Consider the following 18,180-nt stretch of genomic DNA (forward strand, 5'->3'; position numbering starts at 1 on the left):
TAGCTGTCTCACCTATGTGCTCCGTTGAGCCTAGATCATGAGCAGTATTTCCGAAACACCGGACACCCCACCACAACCTCCCCATACTCTTTCCGTCACCTCCGGACCTAGTTCCGCTGGTTGACCCGTTCCCTCCGTCCTCTCTCTCTGAGTTAGGATCCCATCTGTTGACGTTCCCACGTCTCCCCATTGGATAAGTTTGTGCTCAAGTATCTGGCTAATGTCTGCTCACCCTGAGACTCCGTTGAGTAATGGACCTGAGTAAACATTGTCTAGGTATGAGAACACTTCCTTTCCTTCCACCCTCGCCTTCCCCTGTCACCTCCGGACCTTGTTCCGATGGTTGATACCCTTTCTCTGTCTACCTCTACCCTGAGGAAGACTCCTACACCATTGGTAACCTTGTATGCTTCACCAAAGCTTGCTACCGGTTAATATCTAACCTTTGCACATGGTATGCACACATCTCTACTCCACCTACTCTCTTGCCTCCGGGCTCACCTCCGAGAGTTCTCTGGACGATCGCTACCACGATCCTCACCCTCCCACTTCTCCTTGGAAGTATCCCGGAACCCTCCGGTTACTCCACACTCCTCTCTTCCACCTTCCCTATGATGTTCCGCTTCCGCTTCCGGATGATCCGACTTTAGCCTGTAGTGTCGATTAGATGCTGGGACGTCTAATCCTAAGAAGGGGATATGGACTCCGCTTCTATCTACCTCAGCGCTATACATCGGTCTCCACCAGGAGTATTCTCGCGTCGTCCCTACAGACAACCCTAGCTGCTCAAGTTCCCTGAGTTAGCTCTACCTCCGATGCCGAAAAAACCCCACCTCAACATCATACCCAACCTCCTTTTCGCCATCCTGTGCCTCGCACACCCTCGGACCTCCATCATTTCCGACATTCGAGACTTCATCGATGCATAAGACCCATTCAGGTGGGCAACCAACCTCTCCTCCCTGACATCGACTACCCTCGACCCTGTATCCATGATACACCCCCTTCCTCCGACAAACCTTACCTGGACAGTACCCCGAGTGTCTACTCCGGACCTTCGGACCCCCCCTCGCTGTTCCACGGTACCCTTCTCAAGCCTTCGGCTTGTACCCCGAACAACCCCGACTCCCTTACGACCATGGTACCCCACTCTTGTGTTGTAAAAAACCTTGAGTTCCTCCCCTTGCCAGTTCCGAAAGGGATGCCGAGTTTGTTCTCCGACCTCCCACTGTCCTCTGGTTTTGGCCTCCTTAGGTATCTGTCCACTCCGGTACCCATTCCGGGAAGACAAACATGCTGAGTGTTCGTATGAGTTGCTAAGTAAGCACCTCCACTCTTCGCCATAAGCCTCACCACATGGACCTCTACTCCTCCTGAGCGAGCTCCAGACCCACAAGTTCCTCGGAACTCCACGGACTCGTCTCATCTCATCATTCCTCCTGTGACTGAGTTGTACCATGCACGGCACAATCCCATCCTTGAGATTGTTGTCGCAATTGGGAACTCCTTCACTTCGTTCCTTCGGATACATCGGAGCTGACTTCGGTCCTCCTTGTATCATCACATGGACCTTCGGTCCCCCCAACACACTTTGTGAGTCGCCCATCCAGCCTCCATCGTATCACCCCTGGATTCCTCCATTCCTTGAGGACCTCCCAACCCACCAAAGCCTGGTCTTGGAACAGACCTTGCTCCGGACTTTCCACCACGACCCCCGGACCTCGACTCTTAGGAATTCCATGGAAGTCAAGACTGAAACTCTCCTCGAAGACCGCGTCTACATGACCCCTTCACTCACCTTTCAGCTCTTACTCGCCAGACGATGACCTATATCTGTGCGACCCAACCCTTCCTATTACCGCTTCCCTATTCCCGATTGAGTCCTTGCCATCTCCGTACCCGACTCCGCCCCTCCGAGTCTCCCCACTCTCCCTAGTTCCTACTGAAGTCCTGACGGACCTCACTCCTCCCGTCCTTCCTTCGTCGATCGAACACCATCCCCAAAATCCCGAGCTGGTCGTTGTAAGTCTTCCTTGTTCCACTTCACCACGCTCCTCGTGTTCCATCACCACCTTCGTCGGTATTGCAGCAGGTATATCCAGAGACCTATTCTAAGGCCTTCAAGGGTTCAGGCCTAAGAAGGGGATACTGTCATATCCGTGCATACCCGACCCCGACCCGACTTCCGGACCTCCACCCTCTTCACCTCCGGAGTCATAACCTACCGCTGCCTTTCCGATACTCACCTTCGGTCTTGGCAACACACCCCTCCTCTTACCTCTCCGACCCCTTCTCCGTCCGTTCCGATACTCATCTCGGACCGAACACCGCCCTACTCGCCACCCTTCCTACAACTCCGCTCCCCCTCACCACACCTCCACCCTCCCGTCATCCCCTACGCTTTCTCCGTCCGTTCCGATATCCACCTTCGGACCTGACTACTCTTCCTTACCTGTCCCCTCTCTCATTCCTCCGCCACCCTTCCGCCAAGTTACGACCATCCACCGCTGTTCCGTACTTCACACTCGGACACCGTTCGTACCTTACTCCGAGCCTCCGTCATAGTCCATACCTCGGACTTTGACTCCACCTCGGTCTTAGTCCATTGCATTGGTGACCTCATACTACGTGAACACCATTGCCAATATTCCTCGGACTTCCAACCCCGCCTCCGTAACCTCCGTAAGCTCCGCAACCCCCGAGCTTCGCGGACCACCTCCGGCACTCTCGCCGTTTGTAATGTATTTCTCGCAATTCCCCCTCATCCCTATTTGGACTACTGCTTCTTTCTATTCTAGCCAGTTAGTCATCACCCCCACTTCCCCTCATCCTCCTGCCCCTCTGGGCCTCGCCCACTCTACCTCCTTTCGGATGTATCACAGGTCTTGCCCTATGACCTTCGGTACCGCTCCGCTCCCTCTAACCCTTTGTTCCCGTTTGGACGTCTTCGTTCCGATTCGGTCACCCTTTGTTTCTCCTTGTGCTTTGCCCCTTCCTTATATATATCGGCGCTTGTACATACTCGTCTGGTTTCAGTCCGAAATCGACCTGAAATGCCCCCAAGAGACTTCCTGCTCACCTACTGTGAAATTAAGGACCAAATGGACAAACAGCAATGGCACAGCGCTCCGCTTGAGTTGCTGAGGCCAAGGTCCCTCCACGCTAAGTCTCCGATTCCACTCCGGAGTCGTCCGTTTCCGCCCATCTCTAACAGGAGGAGAAACAGGAAGAGAGGAAGAAGAGAAGCGGAGAGAGGTGGATCGATCTACGGAAGTAGTCGGAGGGGGCGGAGGAGAGAGTGGTACATCAGCAACACTATCTACAACGGGTAGAACATTGCCCGAAGGGTCAACATTGAAAGGAGAAAATAGACCATTTGAAAGAGAAAAGGAAACGGGAATGTGGAGGGAGGATAAGTCGGAAATGGAAGACGCGTTTAAACGCACTTCTTTGAGCGCACGGAAGGAAGGATCGCAACCCCCGGTCCGTGCGGAGTCCATGGGGGTGCAGACTAATTTTTTGCTTCTGCGGAAGCGGATCCTTGCTCCTCGGTCTGGGCCGAACGGGCCTTAGAGGCGCGAGAAGAAGATTTTGGGCAATCCTTGACCATATGGCCAGACTGACCGCAGAACATACACAGTTTCTCGTCGAGACGACGCTTACGCTCTTGTGGCGTGAGCTTACCGTTGTCTCCGAGTTTAGACGAGAGGTCCGGTTTAGCGGAGCTGGCCTCAGACTTCTTATTGTCCTTCGGAGGCCTACTACCGGAAGCGGAGTTAAAAGAGGAGGAAGAAGGGACGGGGTCGGAGCGAGAAGCGGCGGTGGGCTTGTCGAAAACGTTGGAGGAAGAGGGTTTTGCGTGACGTGTAACTTCCGATTTACGCTCCCAATAGCGTGCATCGAGAGTTTGGGAAAGGGTGCGAAGCTCAGAGAGAGTAGAGGGTTTACCTACTCTGGCAATATCATCCTTGATACGTTCCGGCAATCCGTTATAGAAGAAACGACGAAGCGCGGCTTCTCCGTAACCGTGAAGTTGGGAGGCGTGTCGATTGAACTCGACGACGTATTTGTTGATGTGGTGCCCATCCTTCATGTCCAGTGTCATCAGTTGAACCTCGGCATCGCCCACAGGATCGTGAGGGCCGAAGTTAGTTTGAAGTTCATTCACGAACTCTTGATAGTTGTTCATCCATCGCGGACGAAGCGTGGAATCCTGGTCGAATAACAGGTCCGGCTCGAACCAATCGAGGGCCATTCCCTTGAGGTAGGACTGCGCAAATATGACTTTAGCGCGGTCGCTAGCGAAAGCGAGGGGACGGTCCTGGAAGTTGAGCTCGCATTGGACCAAGAATACTCGGAGTTCTCGGGGATCCTTTCCGTTGAAGGAGCGGAGCTGGATCACCTTATGTAACCAGTTTCCTACGTCCAATAACGATATTAGAGTTTGTGCTGATTTGCGTACTGACCGTGTTTTGGTTGCCAAATATATGATTGTTCACTGTCTAAACAACAATAAACACCCCCCAACGATCTCACCTGATGTATAGATCGTCTACGGATAAAATTCTATATTGACTTTACTATGATTTCTAGTCAATATTACACCTATATTTACCACTTTTCAGTAGGATGTGATTTTCCTGATAATTTACTGTAGGAAAACTGCTAATAAAATAATTCCGCAATAAATGTTACTCAATACAGGAGTGACCAAACTGCTCTTTCTATCGCTTAGAGTGCGTGCTAGTTATCTAGCAGGTTCAGGATCGCTCACTTTTCTCCTGTGGTGTGATAACCAAGTATTGCTGAGAGATTATTCAATTAAGAAGTCCCTCCACCAAATTCTCACTAATTCTCACTATGACACTTTTGTTCAGCTGTGTCTAACTGACCCTAACTCACGCTTAGAGTGACGTGTTAGTCTTATATTAGCTAACAACTAATATTTGCTTTTATCTTTTGGAGCAAACGAACCAACCACTGGTGAGGAGAATTAAACTTTTATTTCTACCTGAGGTTTGAGAGGGGGCAGAAGCGGTGGCCTTTTATGCTTTTCAGAGGCCTCTCTACTCCCACACCTCGCACTAGTTACATGTGCTACATTTGTATTATAGATAGTTCTAGAATGATATAGGGGGTTGGGCTGTGTAAGCTTAATAATGGACTTAGGACATGACTCAGCAATAAGTAATTCATTTCTTTGTCTTTTGGGCCGATCTCAGCGGGATCTTGTAGCGCTGAAGCTATGCTCTACACCGCCTTAATTACGAACGGTTATCTTTAGAAATGACTCGGCTATAAAGGAACTTTCTAGACTGTTCTCTAATTGACCCCTTGTTGTGAAGCCACATCATTACTAATGTTCTAGAGCCTTCCCAATTAATTAACTGATCCGCGGACTTCTGAATCACTTCATGCTTATGATCCGAGATCCAGATCATCAATCATTCCTTTGTTCCGATTTATTTGGGCTTAAAATCAAAAAGTTTTGATGAATCATGGGAAAATATACAAGATCCGGTTTTTTAGCATTTTCTCCTCTTCTGATGCGATCAAAAACTGTCCGCCCGCGCCGGGAATACTCTATCATATGGTATTCGGTCCGCCAGACTTCCGGGCGCCAATATATTTCCCTTGAGTCACATTACCTTTTGTAAGAATTAGCAAATAAATATATATGAATTATAAGGTGTTTCGCCGTTTGAGCGATATCTCCGTCAGTTTTGAAGCTTTTAGAATGAAACAAAACCGTGGATAAAGTTAAGAAACAGTCCTTCCAGATGGTAAAAAGATTACAGTCAAAAGTTTACTGGTTCCCGAGATATTTACATTTCTTTCCCAATGTTCCTTCTTATTCTGCCATCTATGTGCTATTTCTTGTTGTAGGGATATATTCTTTGAATATTACACCTATGTCAAGTTCTAGGCATGATTGTAGTAGATTAAATCTCATACTACATGGGTGTAGATATTTTATAATGATTTCTAATGTCTGTCCAGTCTCATAAAGATCATGAGATCTGTTAAACGTCTGAACTTGTCACCTGTTCGTTGACTATTCTGATAGATCATTGTTTTATTCTTTGAATATTATTTCTCCTACACCGTCGAACTGTTCGGGTTCGCGGACCTTGGTCCGGAGAGCAGAAGATGGTCGTCGTCGTCGTCGTCCGGTGTGACGAGCCAGACTGGCAATGGCTTGGGCCAATTGTGTAATGGCCACGTTGGAGGTGGGTTCGGGATCGTCGGTGGTTGGGACAGTGGGAATGGGAGGATCAGCAGGAGGAGGGTCGACGAAGTCGGGGACCTCGGAACCGAGTCCAAAGAAGTGGGCGGGATCTATGGGTTGTTCCGTGGTGTCTCCGAAGTCGGAGTCTGCGACTGGTGATCGATTCCTAACGGGGCGCATGATCGGAGTCGATGGGAGGGGGGTTTCAAGGTTAGAAAAGCTTCGAAACTCAACTGGGTTTCTCGCCAATCGACTAGGACCAGGCTGAGAGGGTTCTGGGGAAGGTGAAGCGGAGTTGGGGACTAATGTGCGTAGTTGCGAACGAGTGCGAAGGACTTTTGGTGCCATACAAGACGTGTACTAGTCAGGGAGTAGAAAAATACTGTCAGAGACCAGGGTCGAGACGAAGGAATGTCTCCGTAATGGAGGGCTTCGGCCTCAGCGACTTCTGCCAAGAGCGCTGTGCCTAGTGACATGTCTGTGCCCTAACTTACTGACTGGCAATTAGAACCTAGGGGGTAACTCTAGTTGATTTTTCTACTGGGGTGTAACCTATGTACAAGTGGGATATATATATGGTTACAGCAGGGACGGGTCCGCAATTGGCGGAGCCGAACGGAGCGGAGCTAACGGGGTTTAAGCATTAGCCGACTGAATATTACCGACGAGTCGGTTCGCGGGGTTAGCAGAAAGGCAGGCGTTAACCCAGAAACGGAAAGGAGGGATAGGCCCGAAGGTGGGCTCTGCAGGGCAGGCGAGTGTATTACCCAGCGGAGGTGGGGGTGCGCTAGCGGACGTCGGAGCTGTCCGGAAGTCTTCGGGGCTCCGTACTTAGGGAGGCGTAGGTAATAAATTGAAATGAGGGGGTGGTGACCATCGAGGGATGCCGAGAGGATTGCGGGATACGGGGCTCCGAGGTTAGTGAGGGAGGAGCGGAGTTGGATCGGAGGGATCGGAGGGAACGGAAGTCGATGGCCGGGGATGGATATGACAGGTTTGGCCAGTGCAAAGGCATCAACTACTCGGAGACGTTCGCAACTGTCGTGAAGTCGGCATCCCTCTGCATCTTTCTTGCCATTTGTGCTCGCCATGGGTGGAGAGTGCAACAAATGGACATCAAATCTGCGTACTTAAATGGGACGCTGTCAGAGGATATATACATGAGACAGCTGAAGGGTTACAAGGAAAAGGGGGAGGAGCAGAAAATCGCAAAGCTAAAGAAAGGGCTCTATGGGCTAAAGCAGGCAGGATGCGAGTGGTACGCAACACTGCACAACTTTCTGATTCAAATTGGTCTCCAGCGAACACATGCTGACCACTCAGTTTTCGTGTTTAAACAAGGACAAGCCATCATTATCATCCCTGTTTACATCGACGACAAGCTCCTGGCTGGCAATGATGAGAAATTATTAACCTCCATTCAAGACACTATCGGTGCATGATTCAAAGTCTCAAGCCAAGGAGAGGCTTCATGGATCCTGGGCATTCGACTTCGCCAAGATATATCTTCTGGAACATTGTCAATCGATCAATCTCAGTATATTAAGGACATCCTTGCCCGTTTCAGCATGACTGATTGCACACCTGTCATTACCCCTTTGCCCTCAGGAATTCATTACAAGTCAACTTCAGCAGAAGACCACTCAAAAGTCTCCTCGTACCCATACCTCAAAGCAATTGGGTCCCTAATGTATGCTGCACTGGGGACACGCCCAGACATCTGTGCATCAGTTAGGGCACTGGCCTCATTTGCCTTGACTTTCGGACAAGAACATGTCGATGGAATCAGGCACATCATGAAATATCTCACTGGAACCATTAATCAAGGTATTGTATACATGACAGGAGGGGGAGAACTCATAGGGTATACAGATGCAGATTGGGCAAATGACATGGTCAACCATAAATCCATATCTGGGTATGCTTTTCTTCTCTCAGGAGGAGCGGTCTCGTGGATGTCCAAGCAACAACACAGCATCACCTCATCCTCAACACATGCAGAGTATGTTGCCGCAGCTGAAGCTGCCAAGGAAACGATATGGCTTTGACGATTACTCAAAGAATTGCATGAAGGAATCACTGGACCCACTACCCTACATATTGACAATCACGCTGCCAACCTGCTTGCCTGGAATCCAGTAAATCATGCAGCCACCAAAAGCATAGATGTCTGCTACCACTTCATCAGGGAATGCATCACAGATGGGACAGTTGACCTCAAGCTCATCGGGATGAATGACATGGCCACAGACATCCTTACGAAGTCGCTAGCTAAGGTAAAGCATGAGCGCTTCTGCCTAATGCTAGGGATGGAGTTTGTAGGCTAAAGGAACATGTGGATGTTGGACTGAGGGGGAGTGTTGAAGTTAGCAGTCCAACGCCACAGGCGGTGTAACTGGTCTATCCAACTAAACTCGTGGCTCAGGTCTAGGGGGGGGGTAGGTCTCTCTCTCTAGTCAGGTAGATGTGGTCCTTCGAGTACGGTGCTGATACTCTGTCTAACCTCTAACTAACTGTCTGTACAGTTGTCATGGAAGAGTCCGATACAAATATAAAAGGAAAGTCACATGCGTGAATGAATGAAAATAGTAATGAAAATAAAGAACAAGTCATATCTCCTCAACCACTCCACCAAATCCGACGATCTTGGACTTGTCAGAACCACCTCCACAATCTCTACAACTCCTACTATTACCACGACCCACCAATCCTAGTTCCTGATGCAGTAGGGGGTGAAATGTGTGATAAGTGTTGGTTTGACCTGCACGGACTTGTCCCCACAACAGCGGTCAGGGGCAGTAATCCACCTGGTACATCACTGCCTGTCAGGGTACATACCCTGACTTAGCCCGGACCCGGACCCGCATCTGGACCCGCTCCACTTCCCACACATGCTTCCCACACTGCATGATCTGTGTGCTGCATGCTCCAGTCCCTGGATCCTACCTTCATGTGACTTCCGGGTATCCCCGGAAGTTTTCGCCATATTGGGCCACTGTGGGAAAGTGAGAAGTTAACCTTCTTCTCACTTTCTTACCCACAGCAGTGTTATGCCCTGAGATGGGCTGCTGTTACAGGTTAGCCTGTGGGCCATAGAGAGGGGTCATGGGGACCCGGGGTCCGTCCCCTGACACTGCCAGATTGGAGGAGCTCGGACCGGACAAATTGAGCTTTGGGAGAGGCATTGGGGCGCTCCTGCAACTTGGTACTGGACCACAGAGCGTCCAGTTACCTTTGTAGTTCATTTCCTTTTGTCTCTCGTGTATCACTGTTGCCACTCACGCATGTATTTAAGGGCAAAGCCTGCAGATGCGGATACCCAACTTATCGACAGTATCCGACATCTCAGTGGGGCCCATTAACACCTGTTTCGGGGACATGCATACCCCACAATTGAATTGGTTCTCACGGAGATGAAGGTGGTCAAACGGGTCAATATTTAGTGGAGGTAATACCCTTTTTTTATTCTTCCTTGTATGCGAGTTCTGATTGTATTTACAGTCCGCGCATTAGGTAAAGGAATAATAACTTAGATCTCTCATTCAAGACTGAGTCCGCGCATTAGCTTATTCACTTTAGTCAGCACAGTAATGTTCTTGTATTTTCTTGGTACAATTTCTCTTAATTTCTTGCAACCAATACTTCTTGTATTTACGCCTGTATTTTGTGTCCAATGAAAGGCTTACTACCATCCGTGCGCCAGAGGGTGGTCAGTGATAGCAATGGATGTGCGACTTCTGTTTGAATTGCAAAGACGTCCTAGGACGTTGATGCTAGGGAAATTTGAATTGAAACTGAATTGTTAGGACGTCCTAGGATGTTCCCATACAATAAGAGCCTCTAGGCCCTCATCAAACATCCTGAGAACCCCCCTCTATAGGCCTAGATATTGGTTGTCCAAGGTGATCCCCTCGGCGTGACTTCGCATTCTACAATAACACTCGCGAGAATCCCGAAAGAACACCAGGGTTCCCTGCGTCGATGACGCCTCCTCCAGTTGTACTCGTCACAGGAAGCTCAACAGGTGGAATAGGCGCATCTCTCTCCGAAGCTTTCGCAGCTCGAGGGTGCATCGTTTATGCCACAGCAAGGAGACTAGATTCACTCCAAAGACTGGAACATTCCATCCAAGGTGTCACTGGCGATGATTCCTCAAAGCCGGTCGCCGGGACAGGTGTCGTGAAGAAGTTTCGGTTGGATGTCACTTCTGAGGACAGTGTGCAAGAGGCTGTGAAGGAGATCATCACTGCAGAAGGTAGAATTGATATTTTGGTGAACAATGCGTGAGTAATGATCCTGGTTCGCCTTTCCCCACTGCTGACGGATCTTACAATTGGTTTCATATCATGTTTAAATAGAGGTATACATTGCATAGGTACGTTCTCATCGTTTGCGCGACTATGAAAGTGAATAATTGACATGCTTGCATTAAACCAATAAGGTCCAGTGCTAGATGTCTCAACGAAAGAAGCCGGTGTGTAATCATTACTCATTTTACTGTACTGACCTTGTACTATTCAACAACAGAAGCGGCCTTCCAAACGAACGTCATAAGCGTGATGCGAATGCAAAGTGCTATCGTACCCCATATGGCAACCCAGAGGAGTGGACTTGTCATTAACATAGGCAGCATCACTGCAATAGCCCCAATACCGTTCGCGGGTACGTCAGACTTCTCTCACACCGCGATTGTGGTGTGCCTTCGCTTCCACATTATGGGTGCCTTATTGATGAGAATTCCCCCCCAAAGGTGTTTATGCCGCGACGAAGGCTGCATTACGTTCAATCACCGAGACTTTATATCTCGAATGCAAGCCTTTCAATGTAGATGTAATGCTGATCGAAGCAGGCGGCGTACGAAGCAGTAAGTATATCCCACTGCGCTCCTGCCGTTCGTTCCCCTGTTATCACATCGAATACTAACACACTCTAAACCAATCACGTTTATTATTTTATTATCAGACCTATCCCAAAACGCGGCTCCAAGGTATAACATCCCTGAAAAATCACTTTACAAATCATACCTCTCGAAAATCATCGGCAGGATGCATGCTTCACAATCACCAGGTGCGATGGATACCGACGAGTTCGCCCGAGCCGTCGTATCGAAGGCTCTACCCAAGCGAGAAGTCTATACTCTTGCTGCTGTCACCCCTCTCAATAATGATCCCGGGGCAGCAGCAGGGATCACTACGAACCCCACTGCCGTTGTATTTCCCAAACGATATGGGACTCCAGCAAGATATCTGAGTATTGGATCAAGTGCATTGTCGTTTTGGATCATGAGCTGGTTGCCGAGAGGATTCTTCCTTAATCTACTTTGGAAAAAGGCACAGGCGTTTAGACCTCCACCTGGCGTTGAAGTTCCAGAGCTATAGTGCAGACAGACAACCATCGCTTTTGTTGCCCGTTTCTGTTCAACTCGGGGCGTACCTTGATTTATGTTTAGAACAAAACATTCTACACGAGAGTGGCCAAACCCGTACTTTCCCATTCTCGAGAAAGGAACGATGATGAAGAGTTATTCTGCTTCTACGCTAGCCTCTGAACGCCGCATCTGATCAACGAGTTCCAACCACTCGCCAACATCTTGCCAGAACTGTTTTTGCTTCCGTTCCAAACCATATTGGCATCACACTTCCGTGATTCGTCGACCCTTCAAGATGATACACGTGAAAGATCCCAGGCTTGAAATGAGGTCCCAGACTGGTATCAGCACCGCGAAGTGATGTTGGTGCATGTGAGGTGTGAATAGTGCTGGCAGTTATAGGTTCGTCTAGTAGGGACTTCATCTGAATGGGAGGGGATGGAGGTGGTGACTTATCCGTCGAATGGTGAATACATCGTGAAGTTGAGCATTCACCCGGATGCCATTGACTGAAAAGTGGAACAATACCATCATTTGAGTAATATTTCTCGGATAGGGCGTTTGGTACGCTCGAAGACAAAGGTCCTGAAGTGTAGCCCAGTTCGTCATCGTCATCGTCCTCATCAGAGTCGGATAAGAGAATAAGCGTCGATGACCGAAGTGGGGATAGGTACGGAGTAGATGCGGGAGTAAAGTATCGTGTGGAAGGAGGCGGAGGGTCCGAGCTAGGTGGAAATAAGAAAGCTGGGGTAGGCGAGATAGACGAGAAGTCAAATCGACCAATCAATCTGGCTGAGAAATACAAAGCAGGTGTAGGAAAGAACTTCGATATGTTCGGAGTGTGGAATGGTGTATCCAAGGACTCCCTCTCTGTCTGAAAGACTTGATTGTCAGCCAGGGGCTCAACAGGAGAACTGGGGTAAATAAATGACTGGCTTACCATAGAGGCTGCGTATGACCGAAACCATGTCCGTGATGGGTTTTTCTTGGCGTTTAACCAAAAGAGTTGACTACTCTCTTCAGCCGCTTGGAAAGTGGAATCCCATGAAGCAGTATCTTTGCTCTCCGTCCAACTGGAGCGCTGTATTTGTTCCCAAAGCTCATTGAAAGGGGTTTCAGCAAAAGTCATTTCCCTCGATTCTGCGTGTAAATCTGGAAATAATCCTGAAGGCAAGAGAGGAGAGACATATGCCATAGCATGTATGCTTTTGGCTAGGAATGATCGGACCTACAGTGATCGTTTTTTAGTCCATCTCGCGAATAGGTGCAAAGTCGAGGATTGGACAGAGGCGCTAACCGATAGTCGCGGACCCTCACACGAGGAATCTCTGTTTTCTCCTAGATGATATACTAACTGCGTTCCTCGGAACGGCGTTGATAGGGTGGTGACAGATAAGACCATATCGGCATAGTTGTGCCGGCCGAAGAATCCGGAGCGAAGAAGAGTTATCAGTGTCGTGATAGTTGCTCCTCCCATACTCTGGCCGATAAAATGTAAAGGGAAGTGAGAAGACCAGTCCGGGTAGAGTCCCTTTGGGTGGAATCTTCCGAATCGACGATGTTTGTGTGTGCGAGCGTGCTCCTCTCCATAATCGACTGCATATAAGAATGAAAGTGTGTTAGCGAGCTATCACCGAGACGGCTAGGTCGACGCGCCTGTACCACCCTTCAATGCATAAAATAGCTCGCATGCTCGATCGTGTAACGAACTTACGGGTCCGACGCTGAAGACAGAACGAGATAAGGAAGAAATAGTCTGGGACATTCGGCTCACGATGAGAAAATAACTTTTCTCCTCTTATGTATCCCAAGTTTTTCGCGGTGTGCATTCAAGTACGTTTCGAATTTACCCCAGAGCAAGGCGGAGCCGGCAGTCCAGCTTAGAAAGCCTTCTACGACAACTAGAGGCGCTACATCCGTAGACTCTATCACATTTCCCGCACCTTGCTCCCAAAATGGAAGATTGAGCACCGAGAGAGCCATCGTGGTCGTAGGGGCGGCCTTGCCACCATATGGTCCCGCTGAAGAAACCTGCCTAGCATGCTGGCTCCTTGCGTGCCCCGGGCCGGGCGCAACCGTTGTACTGAATTACATAAATTTGCTTACTCTCCACCATGCAGATCTTAGACAGTCCAGTGGCGCGCAGACTTGCTAGTGTGAAAAATGTCATTATCGTCCTGGCTGGCAAAGGTGGGGTGGGAAAATCATCCGTTTCGACACAGTTGGCCCTCTCACTTTATGCGCACGGTCCAAGCGCTCGGGTGGGAATACTAGATATAGATCTTACTGGGCCGTCTATTCCCCGCATGCTTGGCGTGGATGGGCATAGCGTTCACCAGAGCACGGATGGATGGGTTCCAGTGTATGCCGACGGGCCCGAACGGCGACTTGCTTGTATGAGCGTTGGATTCCTATTGAAAGGAAAAGGAGATTCGGTTGTTTGGCGTGGTCCAAAGAAGAATGCTATGATTCGCCAGTTTCTTAGTGATGTTAAATGGGGAGATCTTGACTACCTTGTCGTAGATACGCCGCCTGGCAAGTATTTTTGTATTTTGAGTCAAAGTTTACTTTCGCTTGATGACTTTGGTGTGCGGGTAGGAACATCGGACGAACATCTATCGCTCATGGAACACCTTGCACCTCTTCATCCCCACCTTTCCTCGATAATCGTGACAACTCCACAGGCTGTCGCTCTAGCGGATGCCTTGAAATGTCTGTCATTCACTCGAAACGTCAACCTGCCCGTCCTAGGCTTGATAGAGAATATGAGTGGATACGTTTGTCCATGCTGCGGGAAAGTGAGCAATGTTTTCAGTACTGGTGGTGGAGAAGCCATGGCACAGCGCGAGTCGCTTAATTTCTTGGGGGCGTTGCCGATTGACACGAATCTGGTTTCTTTACTTGACCATGAAGAAGCTGACTCGAGTTCGACGGAGGAAAGAGAGATCAATGCTAACGCCGAACCCGTTGCTTTTCCCTTACTGGAACGTTACAAAGAAACCGACACGTTTCCACTGTTTCAGACAATGCTTGAGAGGACTTTATTGCGCCTGACTTCTGCTTCGACCGATCAAAATCCACCTCCTTAGCGAAGCTGAAACAACTCTACCTACTCATTCCGAATCACATCACTTTGCTCACGACTCAATCCGTGACGTGTGAGTCGCACTGGCACTTTGATGGCGGGGTTTGACGTCGGTTCTCACTGTTCCCCCTTCCCGTCATAGTTTCACAGACTAACCACCCGGTGTATCAGGTATCATATCTCTGTATCAAATATAATATGAAAGGATGCTTTCCCCCCCTCGCCCCTTACTGCAATGAATCGCAGTTTCCGCATCGTCGGTAGCTTTTTATCTGAAGCGTAATTAAAACCATCCGATACCCGATTTGAGTAAGCAGTGTGATCCGACTACGAGGTCGCGTCTACGGAGGATCGATTGCGAGAACTCCGCGGGCGTTGGGAAGAGACGCGAGGAGGATGCATACGGGTGTGGATCGTTGTCGTCGGCGTCCCGAACGATGCGATAAATTGCAATTGTAGCTTGAGTCCTCGCTTTTGCTTCCGAGTCATAATCCATGACGGGAACACCTGTGAACATGTTAGCCTCGTGGACCCAGTAAATAACGTCTAGCGCCCCCGCTACAGACACCCTGCAACCGTGTGTTCCGTTTCTTTTGGCCTTGGGTGCCTACTTAACCACCCACACCCACCTGTCTCTGCAGAAGCGCCCACCACCGACAACACCACCAACAACTCATAGGGACGCGGGCGAATCACGTTCAGGCAGTTCCCTTTTCTTTGCCATTCAAGCCCTTTTTTCATTACACACGTGTACGACAGGCCGTAAGAATTTTGGTGGGTCTAGTCTTCATTCCTGTGTTCTGTCCTCGTTCCTCCCCAAGCACTCACCAGGTCCCTGGCAGATACTTTAATTCCACTCAATCAAGGACAATATTGTGCAACCATTTCCAGGACTTAGCCCGTGATCGGCCTTTTACCTTGTGGCGTCAACTCGTCTTGTGCCAACCTTACGTTCATCGCGGATTATCATCAGCCCCGAATAACGAACCATCCACCAAATTGCCCTCTCGACGAGCGATCCGCCGTCGGCTTGCCCTAGATAACGATGGGCGACGACCCGCGTTCCTTTGAACACGAACAATATCCAAATAATCCTCAGGAATATCCTACGAATTCGCCATCACGTCCGTACCCAGATGTATACCAGCCTGCTCCGCCCCACCAATCCATACCCCACCATTCATCGGCGCCAGCTGGAAACCAACAACAGCAACATCGTCCATTGGCACAAAATGCACAGCAACAATCTCAGGTCGTTCACCAGCAATCAGACCACCAATCCCTCCAGTACCCGCCTCAGCATCGGGTCCCCCCTCGTCCACACTTAGCCTATATTCCTCATCCCCAGCACTATGGTCCCGAATATCCAATGCACACTAATAATGTCCCCGGCTATGAGGCGGCCCAATCAGGTAAGTTCTTCCTCGTTGTTGATGATGGTTCCTGACAATCAATGATGCATCGTTCTGCGTGCACGGAATCGCGTGCCCTGGAACTCGCTATTGCCGATCGACGCCTCGTGAACGCTTCTTTATGGGGTTCAATGGGTGCCCGCTCTTCGAATTGACTTGTTCGTGCTATCATCAGGTCAGTCGTACGACGTTCAGGTGACTGTCAACCAGTATAGCGCGTACGATGCCCATGCATCTATGAACAGCAATGGGGTCGGTATGCAGAGTGCCGGCGGGCCGCCCACTCCTGGCGCAATGCATTCCCCGTTGCAGTATACTACTGGCTCTTCCTCGTCTCGTGATAGCAGCGCGAGCACTGGAACCTCATCACCTGTGACCCCTAATTCTGCCCATTCTACTCTTGCGTCGCTACCTATCCGAATGGGACCGCCTCGGTCGCACGAGCAGTCACGGCCGCCGGTCTCCCATACTAGAACGACCTCGGACTCATCTCATAGTACTGCTACATCTTCCCATGGTGCTAATCAGAATGGTGGAAGTCTTGTACATAGGACGCCTCGTCATTCTCATACGTCCTCGACTGATGGATCGATGTCTGGACGCAGTACCAGACGAACTAGGCGCTCGAGCACAGCCAGCGCAGGGACTAGCACTGCTAACAGCAACGATAGTGATGACATAGAGAATGAACTATTGGAGACAATCACAGAGTGTGTTCCTATCCTTTTCATCTTCGTAATTGCTGATCATTTCGTCTAGCACTCGTGCTCAGCGTCTTGAAGAAGCACGTTTGCAACGGCAGAATGCTGAGCAGCAGCGGAGGGACCACCTCAGAGAGGGTTATGATAGGCTACAAAATGCATTGCCTAATGCCCGAGAGAAAATGAGTAAAGTTCGCTTGATCGCGCACGGTATATCGCCCCCTCAAATTGTTGATGTATAAGTGGCTTAACAAGGCCACCTTTATAGCCACGCAACACATTCAAGCCATGACTATTACAAACGAGAAATGCCGTGAGCGCGTCATCGCGTTGGAGGCAGAGCGTGATATGCTGCGGCGGTAAGGTTCTGTACTGTTTTCCGCTTGGGCCGTGGCTGATATGCTCTGCAGGCAGAACGAGGAGATATCCCATCAGTTGAGTGGGTTGCCGCCACCTCCTCCACCCTTGGTCTCCTCGATGACTTCCTCACCGCACGGCGGTGTTACGACGAATATCCCTCCCCCTCCGCCTTCCTCACTTCCGACCGCAATCCCGAATATAGGATTGCGAGTAACCCCTTCGGCCAATCTCCCTGTCCCCATCGCAGGAACTGGCCCTCCTGGTCAACAACGCCACAGTCACAGCCAGTCACCATATGTCTCTTACACCGTTCCTCCCTATCACCCACAATCAGGTCCACCCCTTTCGACAAACACTCAACTAGTGCCACCAGGGGATCAAGCTCCTATCGCTGTTCCTGGACAGCAAACTGACCAGCAGGCTCCACAACCCCAACTTCAGCCGGGTCCACAGGAACAACATCCCAGCACCCCTGTGCCGATCTCGATGCCAATGCAGATGCCGGATCCTGCACTGGGTATGCACACCCCGGGGCAGAATGGGTTCACTCAGGAAAATTCGGCAGCAAATGGTAACGGGCAAACTGCGCGCCCCGAGAGCATGAATTCCTCTGGGGGTCAGGCGACACAGGCTGAGAATGGAGGTTTGTCCGAAAGTGGACTTTTCAGTTAATACATGTTATCCGATTGTCTGAATTCGAGGCACCCCGGAGAGGGATTAAAGTACAAATCACTGGTGTTGTCTTCAAGCACGGTTGACTCGTGATCACAATCCTTTTGTTTGCTTGATTTTATTATGGCTTTCTGCTTACCGGGCCCATCTATTATCACTCCTTCCGCGGGGCTACCGTTCACGGTTGTCGGTGAATGCATGATCTCTTTTTGAGTTCTTTGGTTGTCCATTCCTCATTCTTATTCCGACCGTTTGGGTAATTTGGTGCAGGCGACCATAGTTTCGTTCTTCAAATGTGAATTTCTCCCTCTCACTCCTTATCTATAATCTTATGGTGATTCTCTGCTTCCAAG

The 18,180-nt window shown here is 49.8% G+C and overlaps 6 protein-coding genes across 6 annotated transcripts; 4 read left to right on the plus strand and 2 right to left on the minus strand.

The window, feature by feature from the left end:
• The first annotated feature begins 10,023 nt into the window (after window positions 1–10,023).
• Window positions 10,024–11,904, plus strand: EI90DRAFT_3154990 (NAD-binding protein). Its single transcript, XM_039065964.1, has 6 exons — window positions 10,024–10,512; window positions 10,588–10,604; window positions 10,671–10,703; window positions 10,757–10,891; window positions 10,980–11,093; window positions 11,192–11,904. Exons 1-6 carry the CDS (start codon window positions 10,211–10,213, stop codon window positions 11,605–11,607), a joined length of 1,017 nt encoding a protein of 338 aa, XP_038915457.1. The 5' UTR covers window positions 10,024–10,210; the 3' UTR covers window positions 11,608–11,904.
• EI90DRAFT_3016812 (uncharacterized protein) lies at window positions 11,791–13,580 on the minus strand (the record flags this gene model as incomplete). The annotated part of the gene is made up of 5 exons (XM_039057036.1): window positions 11,791–12,471; window positions 12,538–12,761; window positions 12,909–13,193; window positions 13,312–13,321; window positions 13,386–13,580. 5 exons carry the CDS (start codon window positions 13,578–13,580, stop codon window positions 11,791–11,793), a joined length of 1,395 nt encoding a protein of 464 aa, XP_038915458.1.
• A 131-nt stretch (window positions 13,581–13,711) lies between these two features.
• EI90DRAFT_3145768 (MRP-like protein) lies at window positions 13,712–14,686 on the plus strand (the record flags this gene model as incomplete). Its single annotated transcript, XM_039065340.1, has 2 exons — window positions 13,712–14,132; window positions 14,196–14,686. The coding sequence occupies 2 exons, from the start codon at window positions 13,712–13,714 to the stop codon at window positions 14,684–14,686; spliced, it is 912 nt and encodes a 303-aa protein (XP_038915459.1).
• Window positions 14,624–15,771, minus strand: EI90DRAFT_3060508 (uncharacterized protein). The gene is given in 6 exon segments (XM_039060495.1): window positions 14,624–14,755; window positions 14,825–14,908; window positions 14,919–15,259; window positions 15,324–15,456; window positions 15,525–15,634; window positions 15,645–15,771. The coding sequence occupies 2 exon segments, from the start codon at window positions 15,357–15,359 to the stop codon at window positions 14,966–14,968; spliced, it is 330 nt and encodes a 109-aa protein (XP_038915460.1). The 5' UTR covers window positions 15,360–15,456; window positions 15,525–15,634; window positions 15,645–15,771; the 3' UTR covers window positions 14,624–14,755; window positions 14,825–14,908; window positions 14,919–14,965.
• Window positions 15,418–16,491, plus strand: EI90DRAFT_1184998 (uncharacterized protein). Its single transcript, XM_039051553.1, has 5 exons — window positions 15,418–15,444; window positions 15,574–15,969; window positions 16,031–16,094; window positions 16,270–16,325; window positions 16,407–16,491. The coding sequence occupies exons 2-4, from the start codon at window positions 15,728–15,730 to the stop codon at window positions 16,291–16,293; spliced, it is 330 nt and encodes a 109-aa protein (XP_038915461.1). The 5' UTR covers window positions 15,418–15,444; window positions 15,574–15,727; the 3' UTR covers window positions 16,294–16,325; window positions 16,407–16,491.
• A 614-nt stretch (window positions 16,492–17,105) lies between these two features.
• On the plus strand, window positions 17,106–18,161 carry EI90DRAFT_3060516 (uncharacterized protein). The gene has a single exon (XM_039060496.1). The coding sequence runs from the start codon at window positions 17,195–17,197 to the stop codon at window positions 17,825–17,827; it is 633 nt and encodes a 210-aa protein (XP_038915462.1). The 5' UTR covers window positions 17,106–17,194; the 3' UTR covers window positions 17,828–18,161.
• Window positions 18,162–18,180: the final 19 nt, after the last annotated feature.

Source organism: Cantharellus anzutake (assembly GCF_015039405.1).
Source record: "Cantharellus anzutake strain C23 chromosome Unknown EI90scaffold_27, whole genome shotgun sequence".
NCBI lineage: Eukaryota > Fungi > Basidiomycota > Agaricomycetes > Cantharellales > Hydnaceae > Cantharellus > Cantharellus anzutake.